This window comes from Camelina sativa, chromosome 17 (assembly GCF_000633955.1).
Source record: "Camelina sativa cultivar DH55 chromosome 17, Cs, whole genome shotgun sequence".
Classification (NCBI taxonomy): Eukaryota; Viridiplantae; Streptophyta; class Magnoliopsida; order Brassicales; family Brassicaceae; genus Camelina; species Camelina sativa.
The window spans coordinates 4,113,680-4,130,551 of NC_025701.1; the positions used below are offsets into that span (position 1 = coordinate 4,113,680).

Below are 16,872 nucleotides of genomic sequence, written 5' to 3' on the forward strand. Positions count from 1 at the left end.
CTCATCTTTCTCTCTCGATCTCTCATCTTTTTTTTTGCTCTCTCTTTTCTTCTCCCTTCTTTCTTTCTTTCTTCAACAACAAATAAATCACCACATCAGAGAAATCTAGAAACTTGATTGTAATAATGGAGACCAAACCAGTGAAGAAGCGTTTAAGAATCGAGGCTTGATTTCTTATCTCTCTCATCTTCAATACTCATCTTCTTCATCTCTCTCTCTCTGGAAACCTCCATATCTTTTTTGAGTTTCTTCTGTTTGTTTTCTTCTCTCTATAATTTTGATGGACAAGATCTGATATCTAACCCATTTTTTCGGTGGACCAGATCTGGTATACCAAATTTGATGGACTAGATCTGGGAAGTAAATATGTCCATTTCTTGTTTTTAAACTTGTTGTTCACTCAATTTTCACAAGTTTTATTGTCTATCATGCAGTTCTTCAAACCAATCGGTGGACAACACTGATTTATCCTCCCAGATGGACAAGACTGATGAATTTCCCGATAGACAACACTGATGAACCTTCTGATGGACAAGATTGATTAACTTCCTGGTGGACAACACTGATGAGCTCCCCGAAGACAACAATTGATTTTGATGAACTCCTGATGGACAAGAGTGATGATTTCCCGAGACAATAATCGGTAGACAACACTAATGAACCTCCTGATGGACAACACTAATGAACTTCCCGAGGACAACAATCGAAGGACAACACTGATGAACTCTCCGGTGGACAACATTGATGAATTCCCAGATGAATTCTCATATAACAACAATCGATAGACAATACTGATGAACTCATCGATGGACAAAATTGATTCATATCAATTTGTATATTTCTTTTTTTATTATGTTTTTGATTCAGATTTAATTCAAGGATAAAATCGTCTTTTTCTCAATACCATAAAACTAAAAAATGGCAGTTTCAAAAAGAAAATTAGAAAGTGGCATTTGTCATAAGTTTTGTTTTGAAAGTGGCATTTTTAATAAAATTCCCTAATAAGAAAGAGAGAGAGAGACTCAAATTGTTTAATAACTTAATAATATCAATGAATAAAAATATGTAAATAATGAGATGATTATGGTTGAACCAAATTAATGAATATAGACATTTTTTTCTTTTTTTCTTTGGCTTTTCAACCCAAACCACAGACACTTTAATGTCTTCGTCCCACCCCACGCTCCTCTACTCTCACTTGTAGTCCACGCTCCTCTAAGTAGACACTTTAATCTCAAATTATTTAAGGTTTTTATATATACACTAATTGTAGATATTATTAGCAGAATCAACTTTTGAACACCCTAACTAAGTAATTAGAGAGTCTGTTTTTGTTAATCTGTACTATTTCTTAAAAATCCAACCGAAAAACAAATCAACAGATTCAAGTCTAAAAACAAATGGTACAAATCTGAAAACCAAAAAAGCTAAAAGCAAACAAAAAATTCTTAGAAAACAGGACAACCTTCAACTTGAATCCCAGGAGCAGTAGGACAAGAAGCAAGAGGACAGTTCTCACCGTTAGCACCCCACCAATGATCAATCGATATACCATTCATCGTCAAACTAAAGTACAACAGCACTCCCATGAACGCCAAACCCGCGTCCAATGCCGCAGACAGCACGTAGTTATACCTCTGCCACCACCCTTTGTAGTACTTGAACACAAAGTAGTTGAATATCACACCTACAATGATCCAGCAGTTGAAGTTCACACTTGTCGCTGGCGGCATTGCAGCTGTTGCTCCTAAAAGAACCGGTAGATTGATCAGCGATATCCATGTTTTCGTCGGGAAGGCTTTTTGGAGAAGCCATACTAAGACTGGTCCTATTAGTCCACCTAAGAAGAACCAGTTTAGTGCAGAGTAGTTTCCTAGCCTACCAAAGATTCTCTTGGGTCCTACTAATCCCCAAATCACTGATGCGTCGAAGAAAACTCTGTCGCTTGGACATGTCCATGGACTGTTTGGAGGTAGCAACTCTTTCTGGCAGATGTTCTCTACTGATGTAAGCAAGTACCATGCCACTGATATATTCACTGTTCCTGCTATCACCGTTCCTATGAGCTGGACTAAGAACATCGATCTTGGCGGTATCTTCATGTAATGGCCTAGCTTGAAGTCGTTGAGGAATGATATTGCTTGTGACATACTTATGTACCCATAAGTTTTGAAACATACGTTAGCTATTGGTCTCCCTGGTAACAACACACCCATCAGATACTCTGTGATAATGTTCAGACCTGGAGTCTGTCACAACATAAGTTTCATAGTGAGAAAACAGAAAAGATCCAACTCATGTTTCAAGGATTTAAAAAAGGTGTGGTACCTGATTAGTTGTAGCAGTGATAATGCTGACTGGTACAGTAAAGGTTACAGCCATGAAAGATGCTAGAAGGAGTCCCCACCAAGGCATTTGGATCTCGTCTTTCATGAATATGCAGAGAACAAGAGATAGTACTATTGAGATAGCGAGCAGGCCATAAAACCACCAGCCTGGTATGTCTTTGTACTTCTTCATCAGCCTTGTGTGTATGTCCACTTTAGACTTTGTTGAAGCTCGTACTTGTTGCCAAATTCCCCTAAGTAGTCAAAAATGAAGATTAGTAATATTCATCAGCCACAAGTTAGTAGTCCTTAAGCTTAATATTGACATATACGCAGCTTACTTTCCATTGAAGAGCGCAACATGAGTCAGTGTGGAAACGATTGCTGCAAAACCAATCCCGTAACTGATAGCGAAGAACGTGCTGAGATAAACCCGACCTTCTTGTTGATAATTCCCCATGTCCAGTTCAAACTTATCGTTGACAATGGTGGAGATGTTGTAAAGCTGCCCTTGCTTATCAAACAGATCAGATGAGAAAATCGGAAACTTGTTTGCTTCATACATATTCATGCCGTAATATGATATTGGGATAACCATATACATGATCAGAATGTAACCAACGAGTACATTGACGATTGCGAAGAAAGGAGTCACAAGAGGGCTTCCAAGGTAAGAAGCTATGACAGACCAATCAAGAGCAAATGCACCAATCCCAAGTCCTGACATCCCTGAGCCTAACTGCTGAGCTGTGATAGACTTAGGGAATGCCCAGCAAACCCAAGATATCGATGATAAGGTCAAGAACAAGTAGGCTGGGAATATGTACCACGCGAAGCTGCAAACAAACGCAATCACAAAGAACTTCCCTCTAGACATTCTCGCTTTGTCCTTCTCATGAAGAGCACTAGATTAAAGATCAAAAGACAGTGTCAAGCACATTTTAATAAGCATCAAAAAAACAAGTGCTATGCACAACAATGTAACAAACCAACATACCGAAACAGAGAGACTTGAAGAACACTCGTTGGCCACCACATCTGTGCAGGATCAACCACTAACTTTCTCATGATACCAGCCCAACCATACCCAAGAATCTGAATCAACAAAAGATAATCATCAGCTAGTTAATCACAAAGAACTTTATAAAAGAAGAGAAACAGAGAAAACATTAGAAGTGAAAGAGACCTGAGTAGTGATAACAAGAATCCAACTAGCCAAGAAACTAATCTTCCTTTTATAAAAAGCCATGATGATATCAACAATTCCAACAGCATAAGCAGTACCAGATCCAAACCCAGCACCAGCGTTAGCAAACATAGAGATCAACACATGTTCCTTGACGTTAAAGGGACCCGGATTCAAAGAAAACTCCCAAGACCCAATCTTATACTTAGTCTCAGGCAAAACCCGAGCCATAAGCTTCCCTAAAGGCAACGTAACCACTTGAACAGAGATCATAGTGATCATAAGAGGCTGAGTCCTGTACCCAAAGAAAGTGTTGAGAAACGAGAGGAGAACACAAGAGAGAAGCCCTAGAAACCACATCCGAAACGTCCACACGGGTAAAGAAGGATCGTCGTGGTTCGACACAGTGAGACGAACCTCCTCCACCGGAGATTCGTCTTCGTCGTCATCGGCGATGATCTCTGGTCTGCGTGATTCATCAATCGCAGCCATTTTTTGCGGCGAGTGTGCGTGTGAGTGTGGCGGGGGCTTAGCTAGGGTTATGAATTTTGGTGAAGGCGAGACGTCAGAGAATTTTGGAAGAATCTTTTATAAAGAGATTCATGAATATATGAGAATCTTTAGTAATTATGATTTTATATATTTTCGAAGATTTTTGATGATCTAATTGAAAATAAATATTAAGGGAGAGTATCTACTAAATTGAGATTTTTAATATCATAGTATTGTGTAATTGAAGAGTGTCCCCCGGAGAAATTGAAGTTTGTTGCAAACAAACATGTTGTTTGTGATTAATTAGTTCTTTAATATCAATTTTTTTATTTTATTTTTATAAAGTGAAGTAGTACCAAATAGGATACTTTCCCGCTTAAAGAATTTGGAAAAAAATCATAATTATAGTAACAAAAAGTCTTATCCCGATGTTTTGCTGGTTTTATCTTTCTTTAGAGGAAAATTAAGGCTTTGAATGGTAACTAGTTTTTAAAAGTTGATTTGGTTTTTGATTTGTTGAAAATCTATTCTTTTACCATTCAAGATTTTAAAAATTTGGATTTCTTAGAAATTAGGATAACTTTTTTAAGTGGTTTTTCCAAATTTCAAATAAAACTAAAAACCATAATTTTGAGATTTTTGTAGAAAACCTTTACTTTCAGCATAATTTTTTTGTTTTTGAATTTTTAATTTATTAAATTTTAAATATACACCAAAAACCAAAAATTCAAAAACTAAAAACTAATAAAAAATCTATTAGCATTCATAACCTAATATTATTTACTGAACTTATTCAACTATTCTATCGACATTGACTTTATTCAACTTCCCTCTACACCGCGTTGGACGTGCCTTACCTACGGCGTCGTATTTAAAATCAAGAATGAAACATTTGGGCTGAGCCATACCAGGCCCGTTAATTGTCATGATATCATCAAAATTTATAAACCATGGCCATGAATGGCTGCTGATTTTTTACTGGTTTTTAGATTTTGGTTTTTGGATTTTGGATTTTGGATTTTGATTTTTTAAGTTTTTGATTTTTGCTGTAGATTTTAGTTTTGCAAAATCTTGAATGGTAACTTAATTAGTTTTTGGTTTTTATGTATAATAATTATTTTAAAAATAGTAAAATAAAGATTATAAATTTTTATTTAAAGATAAAAAAAATACAATGATGCAGAAAAAAAAAATACTTTTATTGCAAATAGAAAACATATTATTGCAAAATTACTATCATCATCATCGAAAACTCTATAATGATGCAGAAATTTCATCCTGAATCCCTTCCATATACTGCATCGGAGTATTATTTTGCTATAATTCTTCATCTGAATCAGAATCTTCTTCAGCTATATTACTAGCTATATGATCTGAATTGATGTGTTTGGTACTGAAAAGCCGATCCAATATATCAAGGTCGATAAGAGGATTTGCTCGGAGCTTTGAAGCAATGGTGTTTCCTATATAAAAAAAAGTTTAATGTATCAGTTTACCATATATGTTCTTAACTAACAATATCATGTGATAGGATACATAAATATTACCTTAATACGTTCATTCCACCATGAGTCGTTCATGTCAATAGCTAGAGTGGTGGGATCAAGTCCAACTCCAGTTTTTTCGATCAGACGACAATAAACATCATAAAGTTTTTTGAAACTGTAAATTTTGTTTTTTAGTGAAAGCCATTCAAGATCGTGACCTGTGGCTTCTTGAAATCCTTTTCTAATTCTCGATTTACTCTCTTCCTTTAGAGGGCCAATACGCCAATTAATAAGCTCCATCTCAATCTCATATATTTCAAGTAAATGATGAACCATACTATTGGTCCATTGAATCTTTGGCTTTATATCATATTAATTGTTTACATACAAATAATTAGTCAAGGTAATTTTGTACTACGGTAGGATAGAAATCACTAGAAAATAAACATATCAACTAAATAAGTACCTCTCTGGCATTTGATGATTGTCCTCGATAACCCATACCTACAATAAATTTTAATGTAAACATCATAACAACAAAATAAAATTTTCTAAATAAATAGTGTTGATATAAATAGATAATGGTGTTAGACTAAAATTTACCGCAAAATTCAAGCTTGATTTGCAGAGATGTTTGCACTTATAGGATGGGAATGAAATTTGTGTGTGTAGAAGACAAAACGTAGCTCTTTTATAGTAAAAAAATTATATAACAAAATTTAGTTTAATAATAACAAATATGCAAGTCTTTAGTAAATACCCCTAGAATAGGTTTTAGTAGGCCTGGGCAAAAAACCCAGACCCGAAAACCCGAACCGGAACCGACCCGAAAATATGGACCCGAATCCGAATCCGGAACCGGTAAAATACCCTATTGGGTCCTAATCTCCTAAACCCGAAGAACCGGAACCGAACCCAGAACCGAACCGAAAACCGAATGGGTACTCGACATACCCGTAATAAAATCATATATAGAGAATTATTAGTTATATATATTTTTTATATAACATAGTTATTCAAAGTTACAACTTAAAATTCAAAATATTATTTTTTCTTAGATCAACATAATGAAAATACTCAAAATAACCAAAATTATATTGAAATGTTTAGCTATATTTTTTAAAATATTTATTTTTAAAAATTTATTTTAATATTTAACATTAAAATTTCTGAATAATCGGGTAAAATTCAGATTTTCGGGTTAAATTTCGGGTAATCGGGTACAAAATACCCGAACCCGAATGATATCTGATTTTTTCGGGTATTTATAGGTTCTGAAATTTTAGACCCGAACCGACCCGAACCCGGTAAGACCCAAACCGAACCCGAACCGATATTTTCTGTTTATCCTATTGGATCCTAAACTCCTCTACCCGAGAAACCCGAACCCGACCCGAGTACCCGAATGCCCAGGGCTAGGTTTTAGTTTGTTCCTTGCACAAAAATAAGGTTTCGTTTGTTTTGGAATTTAATAAGTAAATTAAAATAAATATTTATATTAGAAAAAAGAAAAAAGAAAAAAGAAAAAAAAGTCACGGTGGAAACCCACAAAATGTGGTTTTTAGATTTTATGAAGGAAATTCAAAAATCCTCCAAAAACTGGTTTTTCTAAATTTTAGGAAATCTATTTTTTCATAATCGTGAATGGCTTCAAAATTGGATTTTGTAGTATCTAAAGCCAAAAACCACTGCAAAATCAGGTGCCATTCAAGGCCCATATTTCCCCTTTCATGTCATGTGTATATATATGTAATATGACCCGATTGATTTATTATATCACTTAGCTGTCCTTTCAAACCTCCTTCATAATGAATCTCGAGAATGAGTTCGAGATCGTTGAAATAGTGACGTTTATGTGGATTTGAAATTGAGAATTTGTTAAAAATGCCCCTTTTGATATACCCCTTTTCAAAAATACCCTCTTTTCTAGCTATTTTTATTTATGCACTATTTTAATTTTTAATGACCATTTTACCCTTAGATGAAAATTATTTTATTCAATAAAAAGAAAAACAAAATTTTCCCGCCAAAAAATTTCCGACATATTTTCCCGCCAAAAATTTTTCAAAAAAATTTTCCCGCCAAAAATTTTTTTGTCAAAAAACTTTTCATAAAAAATTTCGAAAAAAAATATTTTCCCGCCAAAATTTTTCCCGCCAAAAAAAATTTACAAGGTTTTTAAAAGGTTTTATAAGGTTTCTACCTTATAAAAGCCTTATAAACAACTTGTAAACGCTTTTACAAGATTTTTAAAAGGTTTTAAAAGGTTTTAAAAGGTTTTTAAAAGGTTTTCGATTTTGGGAAAAATTTTCGATTTTGGCGGAAAAAATAATTTTTTTGGGAAAAATTTTCGATTTTGGCGGGAAAAAAATTTTGGCGGGAAATTTTTTTGGCGGGAAAATATTTTCGATTTTTATGACTGTACATTCTTGCTGTCACTCAAAAAGAGTAATTTGGTCATTTTGTATATAAAGAGGGGTAGTTTTAAAAATGGTCAACATAAAGGGCTATTTTTAAAAAGAGATATGGAAAAAGGGGCATTTTTGAGAATGCCCCTTTGAAATTAATATAACAAAATATAATTATATATTTTTAAAGTAGTTTAATAACTTTATTGAATAAAATGTTTTTTTTGTCAACCATTGAATAAATTGATTATTTAATAGTTTATATTACATAAAATATTTTTTTAAATAAGTCTCTTTCAAAACTTGTACAAAAGTTATAAAAAAATTTCCTCAATTATGGATTTATAGATTACTTAGTTCCCTCGATAGTTCTTCAACTGTCCAACAAATGCAAAAATACTTACCTATTATTTATTGTATTATTTAGATTTATTAAAAAAAATATTATTCAAGATGATTAATCAAAAATTAAATACGCTTTTCCGATGATTCAGTTATACCAGTATAAGAGAGACCAAAACCTAACTTATATATATATATATAATTCACAATAATTTGTTTTTAATAAATTAATATAAACATATTATATATATATTAATTCACAATAATTTATTATTAGAATAGTATTAATAAGTGAATATACATTAAAAAAATAGTTACATAATAATTTCATGTGAATTATTTATCTTAAAATGAATAAAAAAATAAAAGTAAAATAGTGGATTTTAGTGGTAGCTTCGATCTTCCCTAAACGCACTCATGTGTTACTTCTTCTCTATCCGAATGGTCCGGAGTTCACAATTGGCAAACCTAAACAAACCAATAGATCATTATTAATTAAAATCAATTTTTATGAATAATAATAGCTTGAACCCGATGACTTTCGTTACTCATCAGCAAAAATGGATTGGTGAGTCGCTTATCTAAATTGAAAATTAGCTTACAGCTGACGTTTTAATGATTAAAGAGCAGAAGAGTGACTAGAGTTGAGAGAAGCATAATCACCTTGTTAGGTGACTATCTTCAATAGGTATGCCAAGCTTTTCACGAAGCGCACGAAGTGTTTGTTGCAAGAAAATCCCGTGGCTTACAATTGCTATTTCTTTTTCTGGTCTGTCTAATAACCTACATATACGTATTTTTAGGCATATATAAAAATATTCTAACAATTACGTAAAATGGACATATTTCTAACTTGGAGATACTTTTAAAGATATTTGGACCACCATTTAATTAATAGAATGAAAAATGTGAAAGGTACAAAATAAGAAAGTTCCTGGTCACCATGTATAAAAGCGAAGACCTCTATTAGCAACATCTTCTAGTTTTTCCCTTTCCTTGTCTTGCCATTGAGCATCTTCATCACTCTCTATCTATATAACCATAGTGTAAATGAACAATTTAACAAAATTAATTCATAAATGGAAAAAGATCAATGTGGGAAAAAAAAAATGGAAAAATATCAATTTGAGCTTCTAAAGGTATAGTGAGATTTTCTACCATTGTAAAGTCAATGTCAGGAAAACAAGTGCGGCGGGTACTTATACTTGCTCTACGATCACACGGATAAAGTCCCTGAATTGAACAATTAGAGTGCATCTTAATTCATCATTATATTGGAACACATAGTAAGCACTTTACCATGGATATAGTATAATATAATTCATTATAAAATCGATAATTTTCCTATAAGATTTTTAATTCAGAGAATGAATTAGACACCACCTTCCAAAAATTTATAACTATTTTTTTTAGGTAATGAAAATTTGATATTATACCATGCGTTCTCTACAAGTCTCAAGTGCTAGAATTGGAGGAAGGTTGTTAGCTTTTGTAAAGTCGTCGGATATATTGACATCTTCTACTTCTTGTCCCCTAAATATTCCTATTGAAGTTTCCATTGCTCTGAAATTTAACGGAACAGTGTTACACTGTTACTATTTAACTATCAAATGTATAACAACAATTCTAATTAATGTCTTCACTTTACATAAAAAAAAAAATTATGAACAATGATCAACGACTTATTTGATGGATATCAGCAAAGAACAGAACCTTCAAAATTTAATTCGAATTATAGAATATATCAAATAATTCATCATTTTTGAATATATATATATATATATATGAACGCTAGATATATATATATGCCTAGCCTAACCTAGCTATAATCAGGTCTATAATTTTTTTTCATTGATATTTATAATTAAGGTTTACCAACTATTTAACCTCAAATCTAATTTTCTAAGGTACGTAATTCTACCAGAAAATTCCACACAAAAGATTAAATTGGTAGCTAGGAGTAGTACTAGTACCGGCGCAGCGGTGAGGTAATCACCAACTCGATAGTGTTTAGTAATCCTGATTCATGGATTTTCTTGCGCCTTTCAGAAACCTGCAAAATTCTCAAAAAAAAATATCATATATACAAGAGTACTGTAGTGCATCTCAACGTACTATACCAAACCCTATAAGCATATTTTGATAACAGATGTTATGCTCTCTCACCTGTTGCAACCCCTTTGGAGAGAGATGGGCATCAAAAAGCTTTTCTGATTCAGGTTTCTCTCTGTGCTCTTCTAATTCTACATTGTGGATGCCTTGTGCATGCCTCACCTTAATTCAAAGCCGGTCCAACACAAATTAGAATTAGCATGACCCTATTACCTTTTACGTAAATGTAAACTCAAACACAAAAGTGCGTTTGAAACAATTAATACCTACCTATATCTTTTACTTTTAAAGTATTTTTGTTGTAACAACTAATCAGAAAATATAAAGCTCGTCAGACAATCAGACCGTAGTTAAAATGTATAATTACTTTTCTTGACTCTTGTTTTTAATTTGAAAGGTCTCGAAAAATAAGCTAACCCTAAAGAAAACCAATTGCGAGAATTTCCCATACGAGATTGGAGTTATAAATAAATGGAAGACTAACCAAATGAAGGACTTTGAGATTAGGCGAGGAGAGCCGCAGCGTTTTAGCTCCACATAAATCCATGTCTGGACGTGTAGTGAGTGACCTCGCCTTAATGAAATTAAAACTACCTACAATTATTATTTATTTATTTTGTTAAGAAACTACCTATACAGATACAATATATTTACAAAACCAATTGTGGTTCTTCTTTTCGGCCTTTCATCATGTTCGTATCATCATATATATAGTATAGATGATAGATCTACTATCCCCACGTACTCAGCAACGGCAATTAATGGAAGTCACCCAGAAACAACTTGGAAGTAATATCGAAGCTATTTAAAGAAATAGTGTACGTCTTACGTCTTACGTCAACAATTCTTAAGAGAGGATAAAAGAGGGAAAAAAAAAACCAAGGTCCTCTAACAAAGAAAGTCTTACGTATTAATGGGTTTAATTACTCGTTTTTCTAATTTTCTTTGCTTTAGAAAAAAAGTAACGTTGAGGATAAGATAATTATTTTCTAAAGACCTGACGTATCCAAAAGTTTAAAAAAAAAAAAAAGTTAAAATAAAACAAGTTTTTATATATATTTCACCTTATTCCGTCAAACAGTTATAAGCTTGATTCTTGAAGCAAAGATTTTAGTTACAAAAAAAAGTTACTTGTTTGTTTTTTTCTAGGTTGTACATGTAGAGATATGAAATGTCTATCTTTCGTATACGGCGCATGCATGATTCAGGGATCTTTTGGTTTACATTTAAATTAGTATCCCCTTATATATCAATTTTACATGCCTTTATTTGGAAATAAAGTAGGTCGGTTTAGTTGTCAAATTTTATGCAATAAACACGTGGTTGGTAGATAGCGATTTAAAAGTCTCTAAAAAACAACACGACGACTGTGACTATAAAATATAAATTTCCCAACAACAGTTTTTCTATTCTATTACATTAAATATCATATCGTATGATAGTTTATTTCCATTTATTTATTTAGAATAATTTCCTAAAAAATTGCATATAAGAAGAAAAGTAGATAGGAGTATAGGAGTATAGGAGTATAGGAGTGGTTCACGCATATATATATATATATATAGAAGAAGGCTCTTTGACTTTGAGCTTTAAAGAATAAAACAATAAAATCAATAGGTACTACGAAATTTCTTCAATAAAGACTCCGTCGTTCTATAGAACTTCCTTCCTCGGTGAAATCAAGTCTCCGTAGATGTACTCAGGCTGAAAAATAAAAGTATATATTATAAATATATAACAACACGAAATGGATAATCATAATAATTATAAGTGGATGAAGATCACACACTAACCCTTTGTCTACAATCACGACAGTACGAATTTCGCAATTAGCAAACCTGTAAAGCAACATATTTTTTTGTTGTTATACAAGGAATTAACAAGTTGAAAAATATATTGCAAAAGAGAAACCATTTGTATAATAACCTCTTGCAAAGCTCATTTCTAATTGACTCGTCACAATCGTTTGCGAAAACATACAACATATGCTGCAAAACTATTCCATGGCTAACAACTGCGACCTCCTTCTCTGGTCTCTTCCATAACCTTTTTATAGAAAATTTATCAATTCTCTAGAAATATGTATGCTAATTATTTATACTTCACGAAGTTAATTAAGATTCAAAATGGTTACCACTTCATGAACTCCAACCCTCTCGCTAAAATCTCTTCTTCGGACTCTCTAACATCCGGTCTCCATAGGTTGTCCTCTTCGCTTTCAATCTATAATATGATCCAAAATATTAGTTAAATCACCATGTGTCTCCTTACATATGATGAGAAATGTTTATGTATATTATAGTTTTCCAAGAATTAATATGATCGTATTTGTTTATGAAAGGAAGAGTGAAAGCTCTTTGCCTGAGAGAAATCAATGGTGGGGAAAAGAGTTTGATACTCGCTAACGTTCCTTCTCATGTCAGGAGGACGGACTCCCTGCGAGCACATATACGTATCAATATTTCGTTAGCATGCATGAATTTGTTTGATCCATGATGAATATATGAGACATTTCTCCATGTATATACATATCAAACATACATTACGGTCTCTAGCAACCTCAAGTGCCAAAATGGGAGGGCTACTTGTCATACTCGGTTGTTCGGATTCATTTCCAAAAACTCCAATAGCGGTTTGCATAGTTCTATATACATAAACGGAATAACTAATCAGTCCAAGCCACTATTAGACAGGAAAAAATGCAAAAATGCAAATATATGGTACCTAAACAACGGTGAAGTTACAACTAGCTCAACCCTCTTTAGTAGCCCACTTGAAACAACTCGTTCACGGAGATTCTCAACCTTAAGAGAAGCATTAAAACGATTATAAGTTATCGCAATGCACGAATAAGGAGATCTCCTGAGGCGAGTTTGATCCACGTGGTTAAAGTTATAAAAGTTTAGGATTTCGGGTTTACCTGTTGGTGACCATGATCGGTAAGCGGAGCATCAAAAAGACGAGGAGACAACAACGCATTTCTATCTTTCTCGGCTTCTACATTGTGCACCGCTTGTCCATGTCTCAGCTTTAATAAAATATAGAAGAAACATCAATATACGTACGTACCACCAAAGTAGTATTAAGAGTATATAATAACTCAGCCTAATTATTGTCACTTACCAAGTGAATGATTTTACAGCTCTCCAAGGGGTACAAAAATCTTGCATCCATTTCTCTACACATTATATTGTTCTCATTAATGTAAACATGATATAGGCAGACAAGTACATGAACGAGAACATTACTAATTAATTTTTTAAAAATAAAAAGATACTAGAAAGATTATTGCCAATATCAAACCTATTAAAAAGTAGTATTGGCAGGAAAATAATAATATCTCAAGGGTGTCTTCTTTGATCTCAAGGTTATCGTAAAGTGATGATCGATATTGATAGGCAAAATGATGGACTCTCTCTCTTTTCTTTATATAGTGGGAAATAATCAAGACCACCAGGTCCACCACACACACACAGTACGTAAACTTTCATGCAAATACAAGTCAAACGTTTTGATCTGACTCATTCTTCCCTTGGTCTTACTAATGAATAACAACGACCGGTTTTAACCCATTAATATATCATTAATTTCCAAGTATTAGTTTTTGGTTTTAGTTTCTAAGTATTATTTTAAAGAATTAACTCCCCAAAATTTATTTGAACTGATACAAATTAAACAACAATTATACTCTTTCATACCTAAATTAAATTAGACCTTGTAATCACGATGACTGGTTTCTCCAATTTATATGCATTTGAAGAAACCATATGATCATGAGTACCTCGTAACAATTAATTAGTTGAATGCATGTGCATTCTAATAATCAAGAAATTAACGGGATATACAAAAAAATACATACAAGAACATAATTTTGTGCCTTATTTTGTTTAGATTACCAAAATATTGATTTTATTTTATTTCAATTTTTCAACATTGGATCTTAGAGCCAAAGACGGATCGAATCACGTAGAAAAAAAATTAACGGAAAGAGACAAAAGACATCGTACACTCCAAGAAAAAATGTTAATATACTGCCTTGAACTGTATGGTCTTACTCGTTAGTCTTTCTTTACTCGTTTAGCTTTGAAAGTTTTACATTTCCGTCTTTAATATAACCGAAGATAGTTGTCGTCGAATACATGTCGAAATTTTTTACTTAGAAATGTCTCACACATTACTAATCTAGAAACCTTTATTTCCAAAAAAGCGATTCGCTCTAAAAATTCATGCAAAATTTCCCAAATTTTAGTTATTAAAAATCCCTAAAAAATATCTGCCTAAACAAAAACATTGCAATTATGTTGGAAAACTTTTATAATGGAATGGTTTGGTACGGTAGTGAAAGATGGATTAGCATCCACTTACATCGAGTAATCAGTGCAACAAAATATGAAGTTAAAAATGGAGACAATTAAAGTTATACGTGAAATCGTTTATCTACCTATTGTGTCCAACATGACTTTCTTTCTCAACCAAACATCACATCAGGAGTTAGTAATATATAGTTGTATGGTTTACAGAAAGAAAAATGTTAGTAACATCACTATATATTACTAACTCTTGAAGTAATGGTAAAATGTTACGAAATAAATTGTGTATATTATTATGTATATAAAGGTTTTAACAAAAGAAGGCAATTAATAAAACAATTATGGTATGCTTCTCATCAAGGACAAGAACCAGAAGATAGCTTCACTCTCTCTACTCAAGTTTGTATATTACAAAGGTGCCGATTCTTGACATCTACAAACCTAAAAAATGGATGCAACAAAGGCTCTCTAGCTCTCTCTCTCTCTCTCTCTCTCTACTTTTTTTCCACCTTGGCTCTAATCTTCTCCTCGAGTATCTCTGCATCAAGTCCATACATCCTGTTCAGAGCCTGCATGTTCTCCAGCGTCTCACTCAGCGTTCTGCTGTCGTTCCCATCGCATCTCAAATGTTGCATTGGACCGTGTAGGAGTTTGTTCACTATACCTCGGATAAGATCGTCAACTGCTTTCCTCGTCTTCTTGTTCATCTCAACGCCCATTTTCGGCAAAATTTTCTCAACCTCTGCAGCTATAATTCTCTCTGTGTATCCCCTTAATTTCTTGATTGTTGGAACCGTCTCCAGCGAATCTCTCCACGCTTCAAAGTGTTTTGATTCCTCTGTAATTATAGCCTGAGCTTCCATTGCTTTCCTCACCCTGTCTTCTTTATTCGCAGCAACAACTTCCTTGAGGTCATCCACGTTGTAAACCCGTGCACCATCTAATTCAGCGACACAAGACCCGACGTTTCTAGGAACAGATATATCAACAAAGAGCCTCGCATCTCCAACAGGCGGGAGAGTCTCTACTTGCTCCTTCAAGAACAATGGTGTCTCAGATGCTGTGCTAGTAAATACTACATCAGCTTCTCCAGCACAAGATAGCATCTCATCAAGGGGTTTATAAATAATCTCAACACCAGACGGCAACTCCTCGCGGATAGCTGCAACTTTATCTTCGCTTCGGTTCACAACCACCATTTTAGTGCAACCTTTAGCAACCAAGTGCTTGATCACAAGCTTCCCCATCTTTCCAGCACCAACTACTAACATCCTAGCAGATGATGCATGTGAAGATTCTGGAAGCTTCAAGAGAGCAAGTTCGACTGCAGCAGAGCTAACGGAAACAGCCCCAGCAGAGATATTTGTCTCTGTTCTGACACGCTTCCCAACCGTGATTGCGTGTTTAAATAGCCCACTGATGTTCCTCCCAAATCCATTAACTCCTTGACCTACTTTAACAACTTGTTTAACCTGTGCAAGTATCTGACCTTCTCCTAGGACAAGGGAGTCCAAACCAGCTGAGACTTCGAATATATGTTGTGTGACGTCCTTGTTGTACAAAAGAAAACGGTGCTGACAGATCTCGGAAACTGGGATCCCACTTGTCTAGCAAAAAAGATAACAAACAAATGTCAGCATTTGCCATTGAGATTGTAATAACTAATATAGTGATGAGAACATTTGACAGAGATATCATCAGATGGGAGTTGTTGTCACAGATAATGAAAAGGGAAAAAGACCTTAGACATCCACTCAGTAACTTCTTTGACACCACGATGCTGAGAGAGAGCCAAGACATAAATCTCCATGCGGTTGCAGGTACTGAGAACAGCAGCTTCTTCGATATGATTCAAACCGCACAACTCAGCGATAGCTCGTGGCCATTCAGCTTCAGGAATAGCAAGCTTCTCACGCATCTCAACAGGAGCTGTGTGAATACTAAGCCCAATCACCACAATACTACTTCTTTCCTTTGTATATCCTGTGACCAACCATGAACACAATCGGAGTTCAGTAAAAACAGATCAATATATCGTAAAGATGATTGCTTTAACAACAAAAGATACATCTTTTGAGTAAACTATTCGAATCCAAGCGGCAAAAATGTTGAATAGCTTTATCAAAATTCAAAATTGGCAACTAAACAAAAGCAATTTGGGATTCAAAATACAATTCATGAAAGATAAAAAAAAAAAAAAAAAAAAAA

The 16,872-nt window shown here is 33.8% G+C and overlaps 4 protein-coding genes and 1 long non-coding RNA gene across 6 annotated transcripts in view; 1 reads left to right on the plus strand and 4 right to left on the minus strand.

The window, feature by feature from the left end:
• LOC104755201 lies at window positions 12-901 on the plus strand. The gene is made up of 2 exons (XR_762194.1): window positions 12-328; window positions 435-901. It is a non-coding gene; the product is annotated as an uncharacterized LOC104755201 (long non-coding RNA).
• LOC104755202 (oligopeptide transporter 2-like) lies at window positions 1,371-4,142 on the minus strand. Its single transcript, XM_010477549.2, has 5 exons — window positions 3,514-4,142; window positions 3,325-3,422; window positions 2,669-3,232; window positions 2,329-2,581; window positions 1,371-2,249 (listed from the first exon to the last, which is right to left on the minus strand). Exons 1-5 carry the CDS (start codon window positions 4,003-4,005, stop codon window positions 1,449-1,451), a joined length of 2,208 nt encoding a protein of 735 aa, XP_010475851.1. The 5' UTR covers window positions 4,006-4,142; the 3' UTR covers window positions 1,371-1,448.
• LOC104755204 (phosphoglycerate mutase-like protein 1) lies at window positions 8,619-11,016 on the minus strand. Of its 2 annotated transcripts, XM_010477550.1 has the most exons (8): window positions 10,839-11,016; window positions 10,409-10,516; window positions 10,216-10,295; window positions 9,679-9,805; window positions 9,401-9,475; window positions 9,185-9,273; window positions 8,906-9,025; window positions 8,619-8,710 (listed from the first exon to the last, which is right to left on the minus strand). In XM_010477550.1, the coding sequence occupies exons 1-8, from the start codon at window positions 10,899-10,901 to the stop codon at window positions 8,665-8,667; spliced, it is 708 nt and encodes a 235-aa protein (XP_010475852.1). In that variant the 5' UTR covers window positions 10,902-11,016; the 3' UTR covers window positions 8,619-8,664. The 2 variants fall into 2 exon arrangements, with proteins under 2 accessions (XP_010475852.1, XP_010475853.1); XM_010477551.1 differs by lacking the exon at window positions 10,839-11,016 and having other exon boundaries at window positions 10,216-10,305; window positions 10,409-10,500.
• On the minus strand, window positions 12,034-13,528 carry LOC104759137 (phosphoglycerate mutase-like protein 1). Its single transcript, XM_010482100.1, has 9 exons — window positions 13,478-13,528; window positions 13,275-13,382; window positions 13,079-13,158; window positions 12,896-12,998; window positions 12,716-12,790; window positions 12,489-12,577; window positions 12,281-12,400; window positions 12,148-12,192; window positions 12,034-12,058 (listed from the first exon to the last, which is right to left on the minus strand). The coding sequence occupies exons 1-9, from the start codon at window positions 13,526-13,528 to the stop codon at window positions 12,034-12,036; spliced, it is 696 nt and encodes a 231-aa protein (XP_010480402.1).
• Window positions 14,939-16,872, minus strand: part of LOC104755205 (glutamyl-tRNA reductase 2, chloroplastic) — a 2,385-nt gene continuing 451 nt past the window's right edge. Inside the window, exons 2-3 of the mRNA XM_010477552.2 lie at window positions 16,406-16,647; window positions 14,939-16,271 (exon numbers count right to left, since the gene is read on the minus strand). Of these exons, the coding sequence (XP_010475854.1) occupies window positions 15,159-16,271; window positions 16,406-16,647 (1,355 nt within the window). The 3' untranslated portion in view covers window positions 14,939-15,158. The remainder of the gene's footprint in view (window positions 16,272-16,405; window positions 16,648-16,872) is intronic.